The 16,476-nt window shown below is 45.8% G+C and overlaps 2 protein-coding genes across 15 annotated transcripts in view; one reads left to right on the top strand and one right to left on the bottom strand.

Moving 5' to 3' along the window:
* Positions 1–11: 11 nt before the first annotated feature.
* Positions 12–4,004, bottom strand: LOC134017097 (ras-related protein Rab-17-like). The gene is made up of 5 exons (XM_062456419.1): positions 3,081–4,004; positions 2,563–2,714; positions 2,020–2,145; positions 1,732–1,825; positions 12–1,322 (listed from the first exon to the last, which is right to left on the bottom strand). Exons 1-5 carry the CDS (start codon positions 3,265–3,267, stop codon positions 1,186–1,188), a joined length of 696 nt encoding a protein of 231 aa, XP_062312403.1. The 5' UTR covers positions 3,268–4,004; the 3' UTR covers positions 12–1,185.
* A 1,178-nt stretch (positions 4,005–5,182) lies between these two features.
* lrrfip1a (leucine rich repeat (in FLII) interacting protein 1a) overlaps positions 5,183–16,476 on the top strand; it is a 45,049-nt gene continuing 33,755 nt past the window's right edge. For 3 of the 14 annotated variants that reach the window (XM_062456405.1, XM_062456403.1, XM_062456407.1), the window contains exon 1: positions 5,183–5,910. In XM_062456405.1, the coding sequence (XP_062312389.1) occupies positions 5,821–5,910 (90 nt within the window). In that variant the 5' untranslated portion in view covers positions 5,183–5,820. The remainder of the gene's footprint in view (positions 5,911–16,476) is intronic. The other 11 variants (XM_062456401.1, XM_062456400.1, XM_062456406.1 and 8 more) reach the window with 6 other exon arrangements.

Genomic DNA, 16,476 nt, shown 5'->3' with positions numbered 1-16,476 from the left:
CGGCATTTTGTTTCCACCTCATTTACTTTCCATTCACTGTCATTTTGTTTGTTGATATCTGATGATGAATAAAGTTAAATTATTAATTGGTAAAAGTACTGGTCTCTGGAGATATTTCAGCCGTTGCTACTACAGTTGTTGACACGGAGGACTCGGCACTCACTTTCCACTTGAAAACGTGAACGTGTTTTTTTATGCTCAATTTACGCTCAACCTATGACTATAGAGGTCGGTGAAAAACAAACCAATTAAAATATCCATCTACTGTTTTGACACGTCCCTGGCCCCAATCAGCCTTTTTTAAATTTTCTCTCAAGTGCTAAAAGAAAATTAATACCAGCAGTCTTGTTGGCCCTTCAAACGGCTGCTCCCTCTGTTTACAGCCTCCTCTCAGAAGAGATTCATCACCCAACCTTGCTGCCATGTTTACAATTTAGCGTGAACTGAATGAACTGCCTTGGAGAACTCTCTTGGCGAAAAAACGTGGGACCACTCAGTGCGTCAGTATATTGAGGAGAGATGAGGACAGGAAGCCCACTCTGGGAGCGATGCTCTGAAATCCCCGATGACGGGCCCTGATTGTGGGAGAGGAGGATTTAAATGTCTCTGGTTGAGAGAGATTTTTCACATGCAGAAGCGTGCTGTGCAATCTGCATGCAAAACAGGCATACAGATAGACACACATGCAGGTATAGACAGATAGGACGTGCATTTGCATATAAATACACACAGTACATGAACACGCATACATGTAAACATGCACACACGTGTAAACATGCACACACATGTACTGAGCAAAACTAATACAGGCACAACTAAGAGCATCGTCAGCAAATGAAAACATTTGTGACAGCCTTCACTTTGTCATCCTTGTTCTTACAATAACATGTAGGACATATTTTCTTTCTCAGTAAACAAGTGTTATGGAAAATGTACACACATTAAAGTAAATCCACACTTGATCATGCGGATTCTCACTGTCCAATATGCTGTGACTGGTACTGGTAATAGTTCATTTCATTACTAAAATGTTACAAACAGTATGTATACTTCCTACTTCCTGTTTTCACAAACTGTCTCTCATTCCTTCTCTCTTTCTCTGTTTCTCTATCACAAAAACACCCACACGCACACACACTCCCTCTTTTGCTCTATCACACACACCCACACCCACACCCACACATGTTAAGGCCCAACCGAGGGGCAGCAGGAGGCCAGTAGGGGGTTGAGGGTCACAGCTTGTCGTAGGTCCACACACTCTGACTCATCCCAGTGTGACAGAACCCCGGACGGTTCCAGAACACTCCTCTTCACTCTGAGGGCTGAACCAGAGGTGTGTTACACACACTTCAAACACACTCCTCACCTGCTGGACCCAAATGATTTTCCATTCTCCCTGAAGTATTCGAAGCACTACAAAACAACCTTCCATTTTTTCAATGTACTGAAACATACAGTATAAGAGGCCAAAAGGAATATAAACCTTGCATCAGGTGTTTAGATCCTTGAAGAAAAAAGAACAAGTGGATTCTATAAATAAAGTAGAGAACATAAACGATGATACACTTTAAAAGAAATCTTCTTCCTGTTTGTACCCTTCAGATAAGACACACACTCCTCTCATTGATTCTCTTTGAGAAAAGGGCATTTTCCATCCAGTGCAGTATCGTACTAGTCGCTGAGCATGTGCCGTGCTGGTCATGTAACACCTGCAGGATGTCTGAAGCTTACCTATGTCCTGCAGCAGTTCGCTGGTTTGATTCCCTGACATGGCTGAGGTTTCCATGAACAGCAAGCCTCTGTCTATCGCTAGGCTTCTCCCCTCCTGTGAACATGAGAAAAGCATGAGGAGAATGTTGGACAGTTTACATACTCTGGATTAAGGAATGCTATCTCTTCTGGGTCGACTATGAATCCCTGAATGTCAGTTTACATGGTATGTTAGTACATTCATTTGTGTGTGTATGCATACATAGTTTACACTGTGACCTGTTTGCAAGGGACTGAGGTGGTGTTTACCTGCTGTGAGACCTGGCGGACATCAGAAAGGTCTCCTTTGTTGCCCACCAGCCCCAGGACTGTGGAGCCAGGGATGTAAAACTTCTCTAATTCTTTTATCCACATCTGAGCCCTGACAAATGTGTCCTTAACACACACACACACACACAGTACATAAACAGACACGTTATATCTGTGTTTGTGTGTGACAGAGAGGCCGACTGATTGAAACAGAGAGAGGCAGAGAGAGTGAGAGAAGAGTACAGAGAGAGAGAGACACAGAGAGAGAGAGAGAGAGAGAGAGAGAGAGAGAGAGAGAGAGAGAGAGAGACAGGAAGAGAGACAGAGAGAGACAGAGAGATAGAGACATAGAGACATAGAGACAGAGAGAGAGAGAGAGAGAGAGAGAGAGAGAGAGAGAGAGAGAGAGAGAGAGAGAGAGAGAGAGAGAGAGAGAGAGAGAGAGAGAGAGAGAGAGAGAGAGAGAGAGAGAGAGAGAGAGAGAGAAGAAAGGGTCTGGTTGTCTGTGCGTGTCTGCTCTGCAGGCGGTGTGGCTCCAGATACCCGTTTGCTGATGTCGTACACCACCAGCGCAGCGTGGGCTCCTCTGTAGTACAACGGCGTGACGCTGTGGTACTTCTCCTCTCCTGCCGTGTCCCAGATCTCAAACCTGAGCGTGACGTCGCTCACACACACGACCTGTGTCAGGTAAGCACCTGGGGGGGACGGGGGGGGGGGGTCAGACGGACACACTGTCATCACCAGGAAGGACTGAAGATGTACTCTACACACTGAGGTAAAAGAATGTCCCTCAACCAGCTTCCTGAGGTAAAACACTCTCACAAACGGTTTTAACATTCCTGTAGCTTCTAACCGAATTAGGTTGGTAGTAGTTTGATGCATAATTTTTAAGGTCTGTGACTATTGATTTTGTTGAATCAAACACCATTCGTAACCACTGTATGAAAAAAGCCATGTAAATATAGAGTTATTTCAAATAATGTTAACAAAGCAATGGTAGCATCAGTACTTGTATACTGTTTTTAAGCTTGTATGTGAGGATTATGATAGCATGTACTTACATCCCACAGTGGGTACGTTGTGTTTAAACTCGTCCCTGCTGAACCGCAGAGCCAGGCTAGACTTGCCCACTCCGGAGCTCCCCAGTAGCACCATCTTCACTCGAAGGCTTCTGGCGTCTCCTACCTCAGTGTTTCCACGAGGCCGCACACCCGCGGCCGTGCTCGCCCTCCGCTTCGGCTCCCCCATCACACGGTTAGAGAACCGCTCAGGCACCGTAGAGAGAAAACACAAGGCTTCAATCCAGTCCTGCGCAGTAGTTTTAGTCACTTCGGTCCATTACTGTTGCCAGTTACGGAAAATCTCTTTTAGCCACTGCGAAAATAGTCATCCTGAAAAGGTCAACTGTATTGTAGCCTATTTGTTTGAAAGTAGACCACAAATACGACTGTGTCCCACTCTTGTTGAAAGTAAGATACAATCAAAGTCCAACACAATGGCTAAACGGCCTTATAAACTCCCGCACAGTAACAAAGCCATAAACATTTCAAGATAGATATTCTTCATATGCACACTTTACTGTCTATGAGGTCAGAATGCCTATATCTTGGCTGTAGTAAAAATCAATGTTCTTTCCAACAAGACACGGAGACCAGTAACATAAGTATGGCTCAGATCAAGAGGGGAATTACTGTTATTCAAAACCCACTCCTGTTTCAAACTGAAAGAAAAGAGAAAATAGCCTATCAGCAACTTTTCTTTAATACAGTGCAGAACATGTTCTGTTTTACTTTGCTATTATTCTTTGGATCCTGTATCTGGAGCCCAAATGTTGAACTGAAACAGATTAAAAAAAAAAAGAGAAACACGGTCAGCTAAGATTCCTTTGGACTTCCTCCACAAGAGTGTGACTAATAGTTGTATTCATTAAATGCGGATGCTTTCCTCCGAAGCGACATACAGGCAGAGACACTTAATAGGGGCCGTTTAGGGATCTGTAATTGGTGGCATGATTTATATTATTTCTTTGCGCACCTTTTTTTTAATTTCCATGGCTATCACGCACAACAGACGTAAGCTAGTCTACGAAGCTACCAGGCAGAAGGCAACAAGAAAAAACAGTTTTGAAAAAAAATTGAAACTTTTTTGTGTGTCGTAATGTGTGTGAAAAAAAAAAAAGTTTTTAAAGGTTGAAACAATATTTTCGAAAAAGGGGTTTGAAAAAAAAGTTTGGAAAAAAGTTTCGAAAAAAGTAATTAAATAAAGTAATTACATAATTCTGTATCTCTTCACCCATGGTAGAGTATTTCTTCAAATTGACATGAAATATCAAAATGTTCACACATGCCTCTGCGCATTTCCAGTTTTGAATATACCAGGAGGGCAAAGAGAGACGATCCCCCCAAAACAGGTTTGTTGACAGTAGGCCTACATTGCTGAGAAATAAAGACCATTAACAAAATATGTATCGGAAATCACATAGATTTGTGGTCATTAACTCTAGTTTTGGGTTATATCAAACAGTTGTCTCTTGAAAATAAATTCCACTTTTCTAACGGAAGAGGGCAGTATTGCATCTAAATATTTTTCTTTTCTTTTTTGGAGATCATCTTGAAGGATCACATGGCTTCTTGACACTTCAATTTACCACGCCTACGGACAACTTAAAATAAAAAATGCCAGATTTAATTAAGGTATGTGTAATGGGTTGTGTGGGATGGCCGTGTATCTCTCTATCTCCCTCCGTAATGCCACAAGTAGCCTACCCCTGTCAAACAATATTCAGATTCTAAACACCAGTGCTTAAGTAGGTTTAATGAGGCATTATGAGGTTACTTACACCATATTTGGACTTTAAACAGCAGAACAGTAGAACAGTAGTAGCTTGCTTGGTAATAACACGAAGTCCTACTATGGCTTCTGCTGACATAAAAAGACAAACATTGGCTAAGCTCCATAGATCAAGGTCTTCCGAGGATAGAAAATGGAGCCAAACTGCAGTTTGGAACATCTATTTTGGGGTAGTTTTGGCCACAGCTGTATAAGGCTCAAACACATTTTTGCCTTTATTGATGCAGCATATCAGTCCATTGCCACTCAGTGTACCCCTTTAAGAAGTAGGCTACAAGATAAAGTTTCTGTTTTTAGAGCTTGCCGCTCATCATTAAAAATAGCGGAGAGGGTGTGAGAGTGCGATAGCCCTGGTCTCTTGAAATGTGGTCGCTGACCGCCCCGGAACGTGTGTATCCTAGTCAACGGGCTCTCAGTCTAGGATTGTGACAAATCAGATTTGAAACTTTGACAGCTCCGACTCTCTGTTCAAGCGTGCTCATGCGAGGCACTAGAAAGTTTATTTTTGAAGGCTATATGTAGGCTATTAACTCTCAAAAGTAAGGATAGTATTACAGAACTATTTTTAGGTTAGCGAAACAACCACAGCCACTTCGTTAATAGTGATATACATCCAATATACATTTGGAAACATTTGGCGAGCTCCATGTGTTTCAGGCGAAATATGTAATTGACTAGACATATCTGATACAGAGTTGTAATATTGTGCTTGGATCAAATACAGGAAGGACTGAATACGGATGTATCACAATGACCCATGCCGCGCGCATGGTAACAAACGGATTGCCAACTTACTGTCGTTTCACAAGCTAATATCTTTACTTTGAAGCATGACTTTTCCGTAACATTGTGTAACTAGTTGTACTTTACTGAAGACGTAGGCTTTTCGTCGTTCTTTAGCGTTTATCGAGTTGGACCAGTAAAAAATAGCTGGACAATAATTGGCAAGACATGGGGACTCAAGGCACTGGACGGAAAAGAAATCCGAATAAGGAAAGGTCGACGGCCGAAGATGATGCCCTAAATCTTATAGCAAGAGAGGTAAGCCTACCCAGGAACCCATCACGGTACCTGTTTGTTCCTGTTATGTTTTCATTAGTGACGGTTCTGAACCGCTCGGTAAGCTCGCGGTATAGACGCACGAGGAAATAGTGAACACACGCACAGCACACTAAAGTGTCACCAACAACCTAATTTAACCACAGTTACACAGTTTAATCTGCTGACAATGTTCTACAGTCGTAGCCCTAATTGTCAAAAAAGCGAGTTTCACATACTTCAGGAAAACAGTGTACGCTTGCCCTTTACGTGTATCATTTTAACCAAATACCCTGCAGATACACGTGGTACCTGTACTAAGGCGGTATTCGGTTTTTATCGTGTTACTGGTTAATTGAACATTTTACGACAGTATAAGCGATCGGTTCACGTGTGAACGTTCTGGAAGGGAAGACTAGGCATGGGAGAATGTGATCACAGGCGGTTGGTTTTAACAGGTGTTCAAGTCAAGTTTTGACGGACCCACTCACTCGTTTGGAGGGGGAGGGAGAGACACTTCACCCAGCTGATAATGAATATATAGCGATAATTGATAGTGTTCTCTTGAACATCAGACATAACATTTAACAGCGTTATGGATGTTTTTCAGTAAGACTGGGGACGTGTAGGGAAGACTACCACTGTTTGAGTTGCAGTTATACTGGGAAGTCTATGAAGTGAGAGGGCGCTCATTTGAAAACTTACAATCTGCCCGTTCATGATCTGTAAAAAAACTACTGAAAATGACCTACATGCGGACCAGAATAGCAGCACCTGTCATGTATGACTTGATATCTGTTTGATGTTGTGCAGCGTGCACCTTCTCACCCAACACCACTTTATCATCATAACATGACCTGATTAGCTACACAGCAGACAGTAAATGTAACTCACAGGTGAACCTGAATCCCTTCAATGGGACCTGCCTCACACCAAGGCAGGAAGGCCTGAGTTGAATCACAGGAAGTTCGATCTGTGCAAATTCAAGCCGGAAGTTGCCAGTGTTCGCTTCACACACACACACACACACACACACACACACACACACACACACACACACACACACACACACACACACACACACACACACACACACACTGTCTTTGTGACTGTGACAGTGCTTCCTGATAACAGCTTGCCAAGCAGCAGTTGGCCATGTGAATGTTATTATATTCTGGTACTGAGGGAGCAGAATGCAATTTACTCCAGCTCTGCAGTAAGCTGTTTGCCTGGGCCTCAAACATGTCTGTTGTTTCTCACAGCTGCTTGTTGCTGGCCTTGGGTGGTTTGGGGAATGAGACAGTCTGCTGGGCTAACTTTCATATCAAAAAAAGACTCAGCCTTATAGCTAACTTTAATTCAGGAATATTTTCTGTCCGTGTTGTGGTGTTTGGAGGTTAGCCTGACGTAGCTTTAGGACAGTCCAACCCATGGACAGCTGACTGTCAGCCTTCTCCCATGACGTTTGTGGAGAGAGAGGGAGGCATAGAGGGAGAGAGATAGAGAGAGGTGGAGATGGAGATGGAGAGAGAGAGAGACGGAGATGGAAAGGGAGGGAGGGAGGGATGGAGAGAGAGAGAGAGAGAGAGAGATGGAAAGGTAGGGGAGGGGGGAGAGAGAGAGAGAGAGAGAGAGAGAGATGGAAAGGTAGGGGAGGGGGGAGAGAGAGAGAGAGAGAGATGGAAAGGTAGGGGAGGGGGGAGAGAGAGAGAGAGAGAGAGAGATGGAAAGGTAGGGGAGGGGAGAGAGAGGGGGAGATGGAAAGGTAGGGGAGGAGAGAGAGAGAGAGAGAGAGAGAGAGAGAGAGAGAGAGAGAGAGAGAGAGAGAGAGAGAGAGAGAGAGAGAGAGAGAGAGAGAGACAGCACCTTTAAGCACTGCCTGGGTCTCGTCCCACTCTGGCAGGCCTCTGACAGGATGGTATGTCAGACCTGATGAGCTGGCCCATTCTGCAACAAGGGCTTTAAAAATAGAAGGCCCTTAAAGATCAGCTGTTACTGCCCCCTGCTTTCCGAGTCTGTCTGCGAGGGGAGGGGTGGGGAGGGGGGGGGGTGTAAGTGTGTATGTAGGGGCAGCTAACTGGTCCACCTGGAAATGGCCAATCTTAAGAGAACACTCAATAAAGTCTTCCTGTAATGGAGCCTGCAGGCCTGAAAGTAGCAGCGTTAGCAGCAGGGGTCCATTAGCGGCCTGTTTCTGAACGAGCTGTTGCACTCAGGAATGTAGGGTCCGGACCCAGAGTTTATCCTGAACTTTGACCAGAAGAGATACGACCACACAGTCAGCAGGAATGTTATGACAAATGGACACCCCTTTAATTGTATTACTGTGCTTTTAGACAATGTTTTTCTTCCTTTGTCGAATTCCTTGAAGCGTTAAAGCAGACAGGATTTCCCTAGCAGGATTTTATACAGTTTCCTAGCGTTCATGAACTGGTTTTATGTCAAAAAGGCAACGAACGCACATTAAAGGGTTATTAACCTAAGGTGCCCTTGTGGGTTAAAGAGCTCGATCCAGGATGTCTCTTCAGATAAACCTACAGTGGTGTGAGGATGATGAATCCTAGAGATGTTTAACCAAGACATAAACACAAGCTTAGCCTACGGTCACACAAGGTTATGGCACCACACGGCACAACATCTTCATCCACGTGTCCACAACAGCTATCACATGATACATGAATAAAGTGTTTTTATCATCGAGTCTTTGAACACAATCCTGTGTTTGTGATGAAGGTAGGGACTTTGTCTTGGAATTAACAGATTAATATGGATGCAGAGGGATTTACTTAATGCGTTTGATAAACAGCACAGAAACTTGGAACGAGCATGTGAATGTATAGTTAATTAGGGCTGTGTTCAGTCTGTCAGTTAAATGGTGTTTGTTTAGGATTAAAGAACAGGGAAATGTACAAGCCTGTTGTTTTTGTAAGTAGGAAAGTTGTTATATTAACACAGTTACACTGGTTAGGCCACACTGGTGGTTTACTGGGTAGAGACAAATCTATACACAGGTTGCTAATGTCCCATCTCAATTTTGAAACAATGGCCTTTCTTTGAAAGTATGTCATTTTGTGCCCTAATTGTTTTTACAAGGACATTACTGAATGTGACACATCATTGACTACTGTGTCTCAGGGTTTGTGCTTTCCTTTAGTTGTCTGTTGTATGTGTGTGTGTGCGTTACTATGGACGCTGTCACAATACATGGCTTTTAAAGGCAGACTATGGGAAGACTGTGATACTCTTGTGGAGGAAGAGAAACGTGTTGCTACCCCACACTGCCCCTGTTTCCATCAGGCCTCCAGCTCAGTGTTGCTACCCCACACTGCCCCTGTTTCCATCAGGCCTCCAGCTCAGTGTCGGGTCGGGTCCTGGAGGCGAGGTTAGTCTGCTGGTGTGGTGTTGGATGTCAGTTACTGTGATCATGATGACAGGCCTGGAGGGCAGGCCTGCAGGACCAGTGCTCAGGGTTGCTAGAATGTTCTTGTGTACAAGTTCAGTAGTACGATCGCTAGGACTTTCAAGCAAGCACACATATTTGTACGCGTAAGGTCTGCAGTTGGTTATCAGCCTGTTTTCTGTGTAACCAAAGGAACAATGAACAATGTACGGTGGCCTGTTTGGTCTGACTCGACTGTCTTGCAGGGTTTCGGGTTTGAGATGAGCCTTTCAGGCATTTTAAGGAAGTCTAATTTAGTCACCGTGACCTCTTTTTCTACTTTTCTGTCAGTGTCCTATATTCTCTGTTTGGAAATTGTGTTGATAATGTTTTAATTATTACATTCATTAAATAGGACTTGATAGTTGAAAGGACTGAAGTTATGTCTGAACAATTGCTTCTTACAAAATGTGTTATAGGCCTATATAGAGTACAGTCACATTCAGGGTGTATAAGTTGTCCAATGTATTTTCAGTGTGGCCAGGCATCTCTTATTAATGCTGTGGTTTCAGCATAGCTGAATTAAACAGCTCTGCCCAGTATCAGAGAAACAAAACCCTCTGTGTTCATCAGATGTGTTTCCTCTGTCTCCACGATACCTTCCTTCCCAGCAGGGTCGCACTCTGTGAGAACTTGAGACGGAAATGTTTACAAAGAGCATCTCCTGACCAAGGCTGTGTCTGTGGCTCTCGAGGATTCAGTTGACAGTGTGTTTTGTCTGAGCGAGGCCAGGGAGACCAGTAATCTGTGGATTAAGTTGCCAGGTTGGCGCTAGGTGACAGGCAGAAGGGGCGGTGGAGCGAGCAGGAGAATCAAGTGTTTAGACAGGATTAGTCTGGGACTCTGCACACACTAGGGGCCAAGACATCCTTCCTTTTAATCTCACCCCGTCTTTCAGGAGGCAAACAGGAGAAACACACACACTGTCCAGCGTCCCTTCACTGCCAACTCCAGTTTGTCATGCGTAACGCGAGCTTGGCACACACTCTGGTCTTCTAGATTTGTCAAGTGCACCACAGGCAAGTTCTCACTAACTCACATAGACACTATTTATGGTACAAGTGGGGCAAATAACTCTGGTAAATAACTAGGTTTTCCATGTTTATTCCTAGATGAGTGCAGACGGTTGGCTTGGCCAACTCTGAACCCTGAACAAGGGAAGTCTCCTTAAAAGGATGTGGAGACTGTGTGCTTGCTTTCTCATTGTGACATCACACACACAGGGCCAATGGAGATTGTTATCATCCATAACTTCCTGTTTATTCATGTCTGCTGGTATCCATCCAGACCCTCAGGAGAATGGCTGATTGGACACATCTTTCCTGGGGGTACAGAGGTACCCAATGGTTAGGAGGGATAGGGGTGACCAAGCAGTCTTCAGGCACAGATGTCTTTACACTCACAATGACAGTTGAGGCTTCAGCCAGTGAAGTGACTTGAGCTGTCTGACTTGGCTATATTGCCTAATCATATTTTCTCTTCAAGCCAAGGCATGTTAAGTTGAAATAATATCCGGTTGGTGTGTGGCCTGTTTTAGACCATGGATGTAGATTGATATAGTAAAGCACAGTACACAAAAAAAAATACCAAGCACTATATTTTATTTTAAAAGAATTTCCCCAAAAAATACAAAAAGTGAAATGAGATCTGGTTAATGAATAGGTCTACATACACATTTTTACACGATTAAACAAACTAAATCAGAAGCGAGAGAACCTGATGACATTTCCTGGGTTTCATGGCCGTTTACTGACGAGAGGAATGCGGACCCTCATCGTTTAGTGACGTGATGTGATTGGACCAAATGAGCGTGTGCTCACTTCTGTCAAGCTGCATCATCAGAGCCGTCCAGGACAGACACTCACGAGGAGCGGAGAATGAGAGGGGGATGGTTCAGCAGTAAAGTGCCCCCAACAGGAAGTAATCCTGGGTGATGCTCTTTACTCCACCGTCCTGTAACACAAGTCCCTTTGTCACCATTCACCACCAGACCCCAGATATGTAAGATATGTAACTTGATATATTCCAAAGGAATTTATCCCTCAATGACCATTACCTCAAGTATGCAGAAGCCTTGAGCTATAACCATCCTTTTTATGTTCCCAACCCCGTGCCACACCTTTTACAGCGCTGTAAGATGGTGTCTTTATCGGTCACTTCTCAAGCTCTAGTCCTTAAGCACGCCGCTGGACAGAGTCGTACTGTAAAGAAAAACACGCATTGCAACTGGAAAACAAACAGCTAACTCTGCCCGCTGGAATTCCTTCCTGCAACCAATCTCCTGTTTCCCCCCCGTGGACCACACTTGAGTAACTTCCTATGGGTGCTTGCTTAACATGTTGTGTTGTGTTATTGTAGTCGACTACCAAGAGCTGCGACACAAACTGCTACCAACTTAAAAGCTGCAGGAACCTTTCTCCTATTCTGAGATGAAAGGCATGAGCCAATTGCTTGTTTCTCCGCAGGGAGAACAGAGACCAAGGCGCTTTAAAACCGATTGGAAACATCTGGAAAACCTTCACCAAAGTATTTTTAGCACAGATGACGCTTGGATCTGCCACGGTTCCCTCAGAAGGAACCACAACAGCTTTTTTGCCAAGGAGAACATGCCAGTTTCATGTTGGTTATGTTAAATGATACTCGTGTGTGACAGTAATGTGGCTTTTTACAACCTCCAAATTCAGCTCTCTGGTGTGGGAGTAAATGTGCTGTCGCAGCAATAACAACAGGTGCCGGAGCCCTGGCGAGGATTGTGCTACTAAAGAGAAACTGCTCCTCGTTCAGCAGAACTCCCATCAAATTCATTCCAGTCGCTGGTTCACCGGGTTTTGCCAGTTGCAAACCACAATTTCACATTTAAATATTTTGTTTGGGGTATGCCATGGTAGCTCACCCAACAAGTGCACACACCATGTAGGGTGAGGCCTGACCGCAGTGGCAGGGGTTCGAATCCGGCCTGGGCCCTTTGTGTCCTGTCTTTCCCTCTCTCGCTCTCTAGCTCTCTTTCTCTCTCTCTCTCTCTCTCTCTCTCTCTCTCTCTCTCTCTCTCTCTCTCTCTCTCTCTCTCTCTCTCTCTCTCTCTCTCTCTCTCTCTCTCTCTCGTCACATTTCACTTAAGAACTGTCCAATCGAGCATGAAAAATACCCACAAATATATCTAAAATGTTGATTTCTCTCCCTCCCAGGGATGTTTATAGGAGGCCCTAAGTGTGTTATTTATCTTGCTCTGGTGCATACACACAGTTGCTGACCAAGTTTGTTTGATGTGAGAAAGCTGCAGCTGCTGTTTGTGTGTGGTGAGTGTTGAGGCAGATGTACGCTGCTGTCAGCGAACGCTCTCCATGCAACAGCTGTCAATAAACTGCTTCCTTCCCATTTCCTGTGTGAAAGGGAACTGCAAACGAAGGTCTGGCCCGTTATCCTACCCAGCACACAGTTCTGTCGTGTACTGCTCAATACACATCCGACGTACGGTGATCGTACGGTTTAACGCTGAATTTCTTGACCCAACCAACGTCCGCTAAGTTTAGCTTAACCTCTGTTCTCAGAGTTGCACTTGGTTGTGACATTCAGGCCATCCAGTGTTCTGACACAGACTGGTTCTGTTTCTACAGACAGGCTTTATTATCCGACCACATCCTTACGTGAGCATATTTCTGGTCATTTTTTAAAAGGTCATGGAGATAAGGAGCTGTTCTGCGTCTGGGTGTGGCGCTGCCCGTCAGATAGCTTGACTCACAGAGATCTCCAGGGCATGTGAGGAGCAGAAACTAGGCTGTGTTAGCCTGACGTCTTTAGCCATGTTGCTAACTGGCTTCGACACCCTGTTTGACATGAGAACTTGGTTAGTTTTATCAGGGTTGTGATTACGGGTGAGAGGAATTGGAAGGGCATAATCATGTCGGTGACAATATGGTGGTGTTACATCTCTGCTTCCATGGGTACTAATTGGTCGGTGTAGATTGGGTGATAATTGTACTCTTCACAATGGAGATCCAGAAATGTTGACGTGTGAATCCTTTTTTTGCGGTGTGACCTCAAGAGCTACTCTAACCTCCACTCAGTCAGAAAAGGAGTTTGTTTCTCTTATCCTCTCTTTGTCACATCTGTCAACGCTTTGGAGCATTAAAATACCCGCTCGTTTTGGCCGATTGGCATCCAGGGCGTGGGAGCCAGGCTCACGGAGTACCCAGGCCAGACTGGCATCCGGCTGGGTGCCATTGTGTCCTGTGATGGGGCGGTCTGGTGGTTCTGAGAACTGTCAACACAGTCCAGGGACTGGAGTGATGGGGGCCAGGCCAAGCTTGTCTTTATCCAGGGGACAGTTGCTGTGTGGCCCCCTGGGGGCTCACGAGGCCTGGCCGGGCCTCAGCGTTCCTGCAGTCCTGCCTGGGAAGGTCCCTCTATGCATCCTAGTTTGAACTTCTCTTGGCAGTGAAGCCCAAGTATTGATAAGTCGCTCACCTTGTTGACCCGATCCAGATAAGGTGATGTGGGGTAGAGGTTAATGTTTACTCCTGACCATCCTTGACCTGGCTGTCAAACCCCCTCATCTTCTCCTATCTTGTTTCGATCGTTGGATCGATCTACCTTTAATCCCCTGTAGATGGCTCTGAACCGCAAGCAAATCCCAATCTGTCGCTGCAGCACATGGTGTTGTGGTGCTGTAGTCAAGGTCGTGATGCTCAACAGATCTTTGTGACAACGCTCGGAAGCATCACCCTAGACGACGACGTGATGAAAGATCTTGCAGGATCTCCAGAGGAAAGTCGCCCAATTTGAAATCCAGCTGAATTAGAACGTTTTTTTTATGTAACTTTGGGTCCATCTGGGTCATTATAAATAGCTGTGGAGGAGAAGAGCAGGCAGAGGAGATCTCTCCTGTCTCGGCCCAGTTAACGTCCACTGTTGCAGGAGATACAGGATGTGTGGGAATGCAGACGACCCAGGATTTCAGATGCTCACTGTCACCGACATCATGGTGTACTTTGACAACTGCAAGAAGGTAGTTTTTATTTTTAAGGAATTCGCTTGTTTTTGTCAGACTGGGGTTGGTTTCTTTTGTCATGTTCAGGTGTGTAGGCATTTGTAGGGTTTGTTTGCGGACGGGGGAGGGGGAGGTGGCATGATGTGAGTGGTTTATCAGGTTGTGCAGTACTTGTCATTCGCTGAATGAAAACCCACATATGGTAGTAATGGGTCTGCTACCTGAGGTATTCTGGTCTTAACCCTTGTGCTGCCTTCGGGTCACATGACCCAAAGGTTCATAACGAACCATCGTTGTGTTTACCCGATTTTACCCAATACAGCCTGAGACAGCCCAACGGTTAAAAGAAAATGCTTCACTTTGTTTTTGTATGCGGTAAAGTTGTCGCAATACGACGGTGGGTCACAATGACTTATGGGTCAGAATGACCCGAAGATAACACAAGGCTTAAAGGAAGTGAATGGGTGTGGGCGTGAAGTTGCACGACCGTGAGTCAGCTCCCTCACTTCCTCCAGGAGCTGATTCAATACCAGACACAGCCCTTTGTTTACTTGCATATCTGGCACCAACTGTAAACTCTTCAAACGATGGTGCGCCTTCTGGTTAAATGTATAATAACTGCCATGTAACAACATAGCATTGGCTATAGTACCAACATGCAGTGAAACAGGAACTGTTACTTAGGTGTGATTGGTTGGTCTTGGTGTTATTGAGGTGTGATTGGTTGGTCTTGGTGTGATGAGACATGCCCACCCCAATGTTAAGTAGATGAACATGATCTTGTTTCGGTAACGCAACATTCCACTGTCCCTTTGCAGCCTCACCTCACCTCACCCCCCCCCCCCCCTCCCCCGTCCTGGGCCTTCTTGCACTGGTGTGATAACCTGTAACCACTATCTAGTGTTACTTTGCTATGCAGGTACATGGTAGTTGTGATGCATGGTAATGCACACTTATTGAAAAGAGTTAGCCTACCTAAATAGTTTGATCAGTGAAACGGTATTCTGGGTGGTGTGCAGCATGCTCTAGTAGACAGCTCATCTGTATTTCTGAATGTCATGCAGCCTAAGCCTCTGTGTTCCTCATTCTGCAGAGTCACGCTGTGTTCATCTTGACTTGTTTTTCCTGTTCCTTTTAGTTGCATTTTCATTTGTCAAGTCAGGTTCATGAACTCAATCAACGTTCCTCCAGACTGAGTTCCCAGGGCTGTGTGGGCCTGGTTCCACTGTCAGGGCTGAGGGGTGTAGCAGTGTCAGGGCTGAGGGGTGTAGCAGTGTCAGGGCTGAGGGGTGTAGCAGTGTCAGGGCTGAGGGGTGTAGCTGTGTCAGGGCTGAGGGGTGTAGCTGTGACAGGGCTGAGGGGTGTAGCAGTGTCAGGGCTGAGGGGTGTAGCTGTGTCAGGGCTGAGGGGTGTAGCTGTGTCAGGGCTGAGGGGTGTAGCAGTGTCAGGGCTGAGGGGTGTAGCAGTGTCAGGGCTGAGGGGTGTAGCTGTGTCAGGGCTGAGGGGTGTAGCAGTGTCAGGGCTGAGGGGTGTAGCTGTGTCAGGGCTGAGGGGTGTAGCTGTGTCAGGGCTGAGGGGTGTAGCAGTGTCAGGGCTGAGGGGTGTAGCAGTGTCAGGGCTGAGGGGTGTAGCAGTGTCAGGGCTGAGGGGTGTAGCTGTGTCAGGGCTGAGGGGTGTAGCTGTGTCAGGGCTGAGGGGTGTAGCAGTGTCAGGGCTGAGGGGTGTAGCTGTGTCTGGGCTGAGGGGTGTAGCAGTGTCAGGGCTGAGGGGTGTAGCTGTGTCTGGGCTGAGGGGTGTAGCTGTGTCAGGGCTGAGGGGTGTAGCAGTGTCAGGGCTGAGGGGTGTAGCAGTGTCAGGGCTGAGGGGTGTAGCAGTGTCAGGGCTGAGGGGTGTAGCTGTGTCAGGGCTGAGGGGTGTAGCTGTGTCAGGGCTGAGGGGTGTAGCTGTAGCTGCATTGTTACCCACACGTCTGCATCCTCCGCTTAACGGCGGGAGATGGAGGACTTATCTAGCTGTTCATCAGCAAGGCAAATTCTTTTACCAGGGACAATGACACCATTTCCCCTGCAAGTATTTTCTGCAGTGTGTACGGTCATTTCCAGACTGCCATGGCAAGTTGTTACATGACGGATTACACAACTGG

Source organism: Osmerus eperlanus, chromosome 3, assembly GCF_963692335.1.
Source record: "Osmerus eperlanus chromosome 3, fOsmEpe2.1, whole genome shotgun sequence".
NCBI lineage: Eukaryota > Metazoa > Chordata > Actinopteri > Osmeriformes > Osmeridae > Osmerus > Osmerus eperlanus.
The sequence above is the reverse complement of the archived record's forward strand: the minus strand, read 5'-3'. Positions and strand labels throughout refer to the sequence as shown.

Excerpts from the sequence above, each read along its gene's own strand:
- LOC134017097 (XM_062456419.1), bottom strand. The coding sequence starts at position 3,267 with ATGGGGGAGCCGAAGCGGAGGGCGAGCACGGCCGCGGGTGTGCGGCCT. Across the intron at positions 2,715-3,080 it reads CAACGTACCCACTGTGGGAT|GTGCTTACCTGACACAGGTC; the intron begins GTAAGTACATGC and ends CGTCCCCCCCAG. Across the intron at positions 1,826-2,019 it reads TCCGCCAGGTCTCACAGCAG|GAGGGGAGAAGCCTAGCGAT; the intron begins GTAAACACCACC and ends TCATGTTCACAG.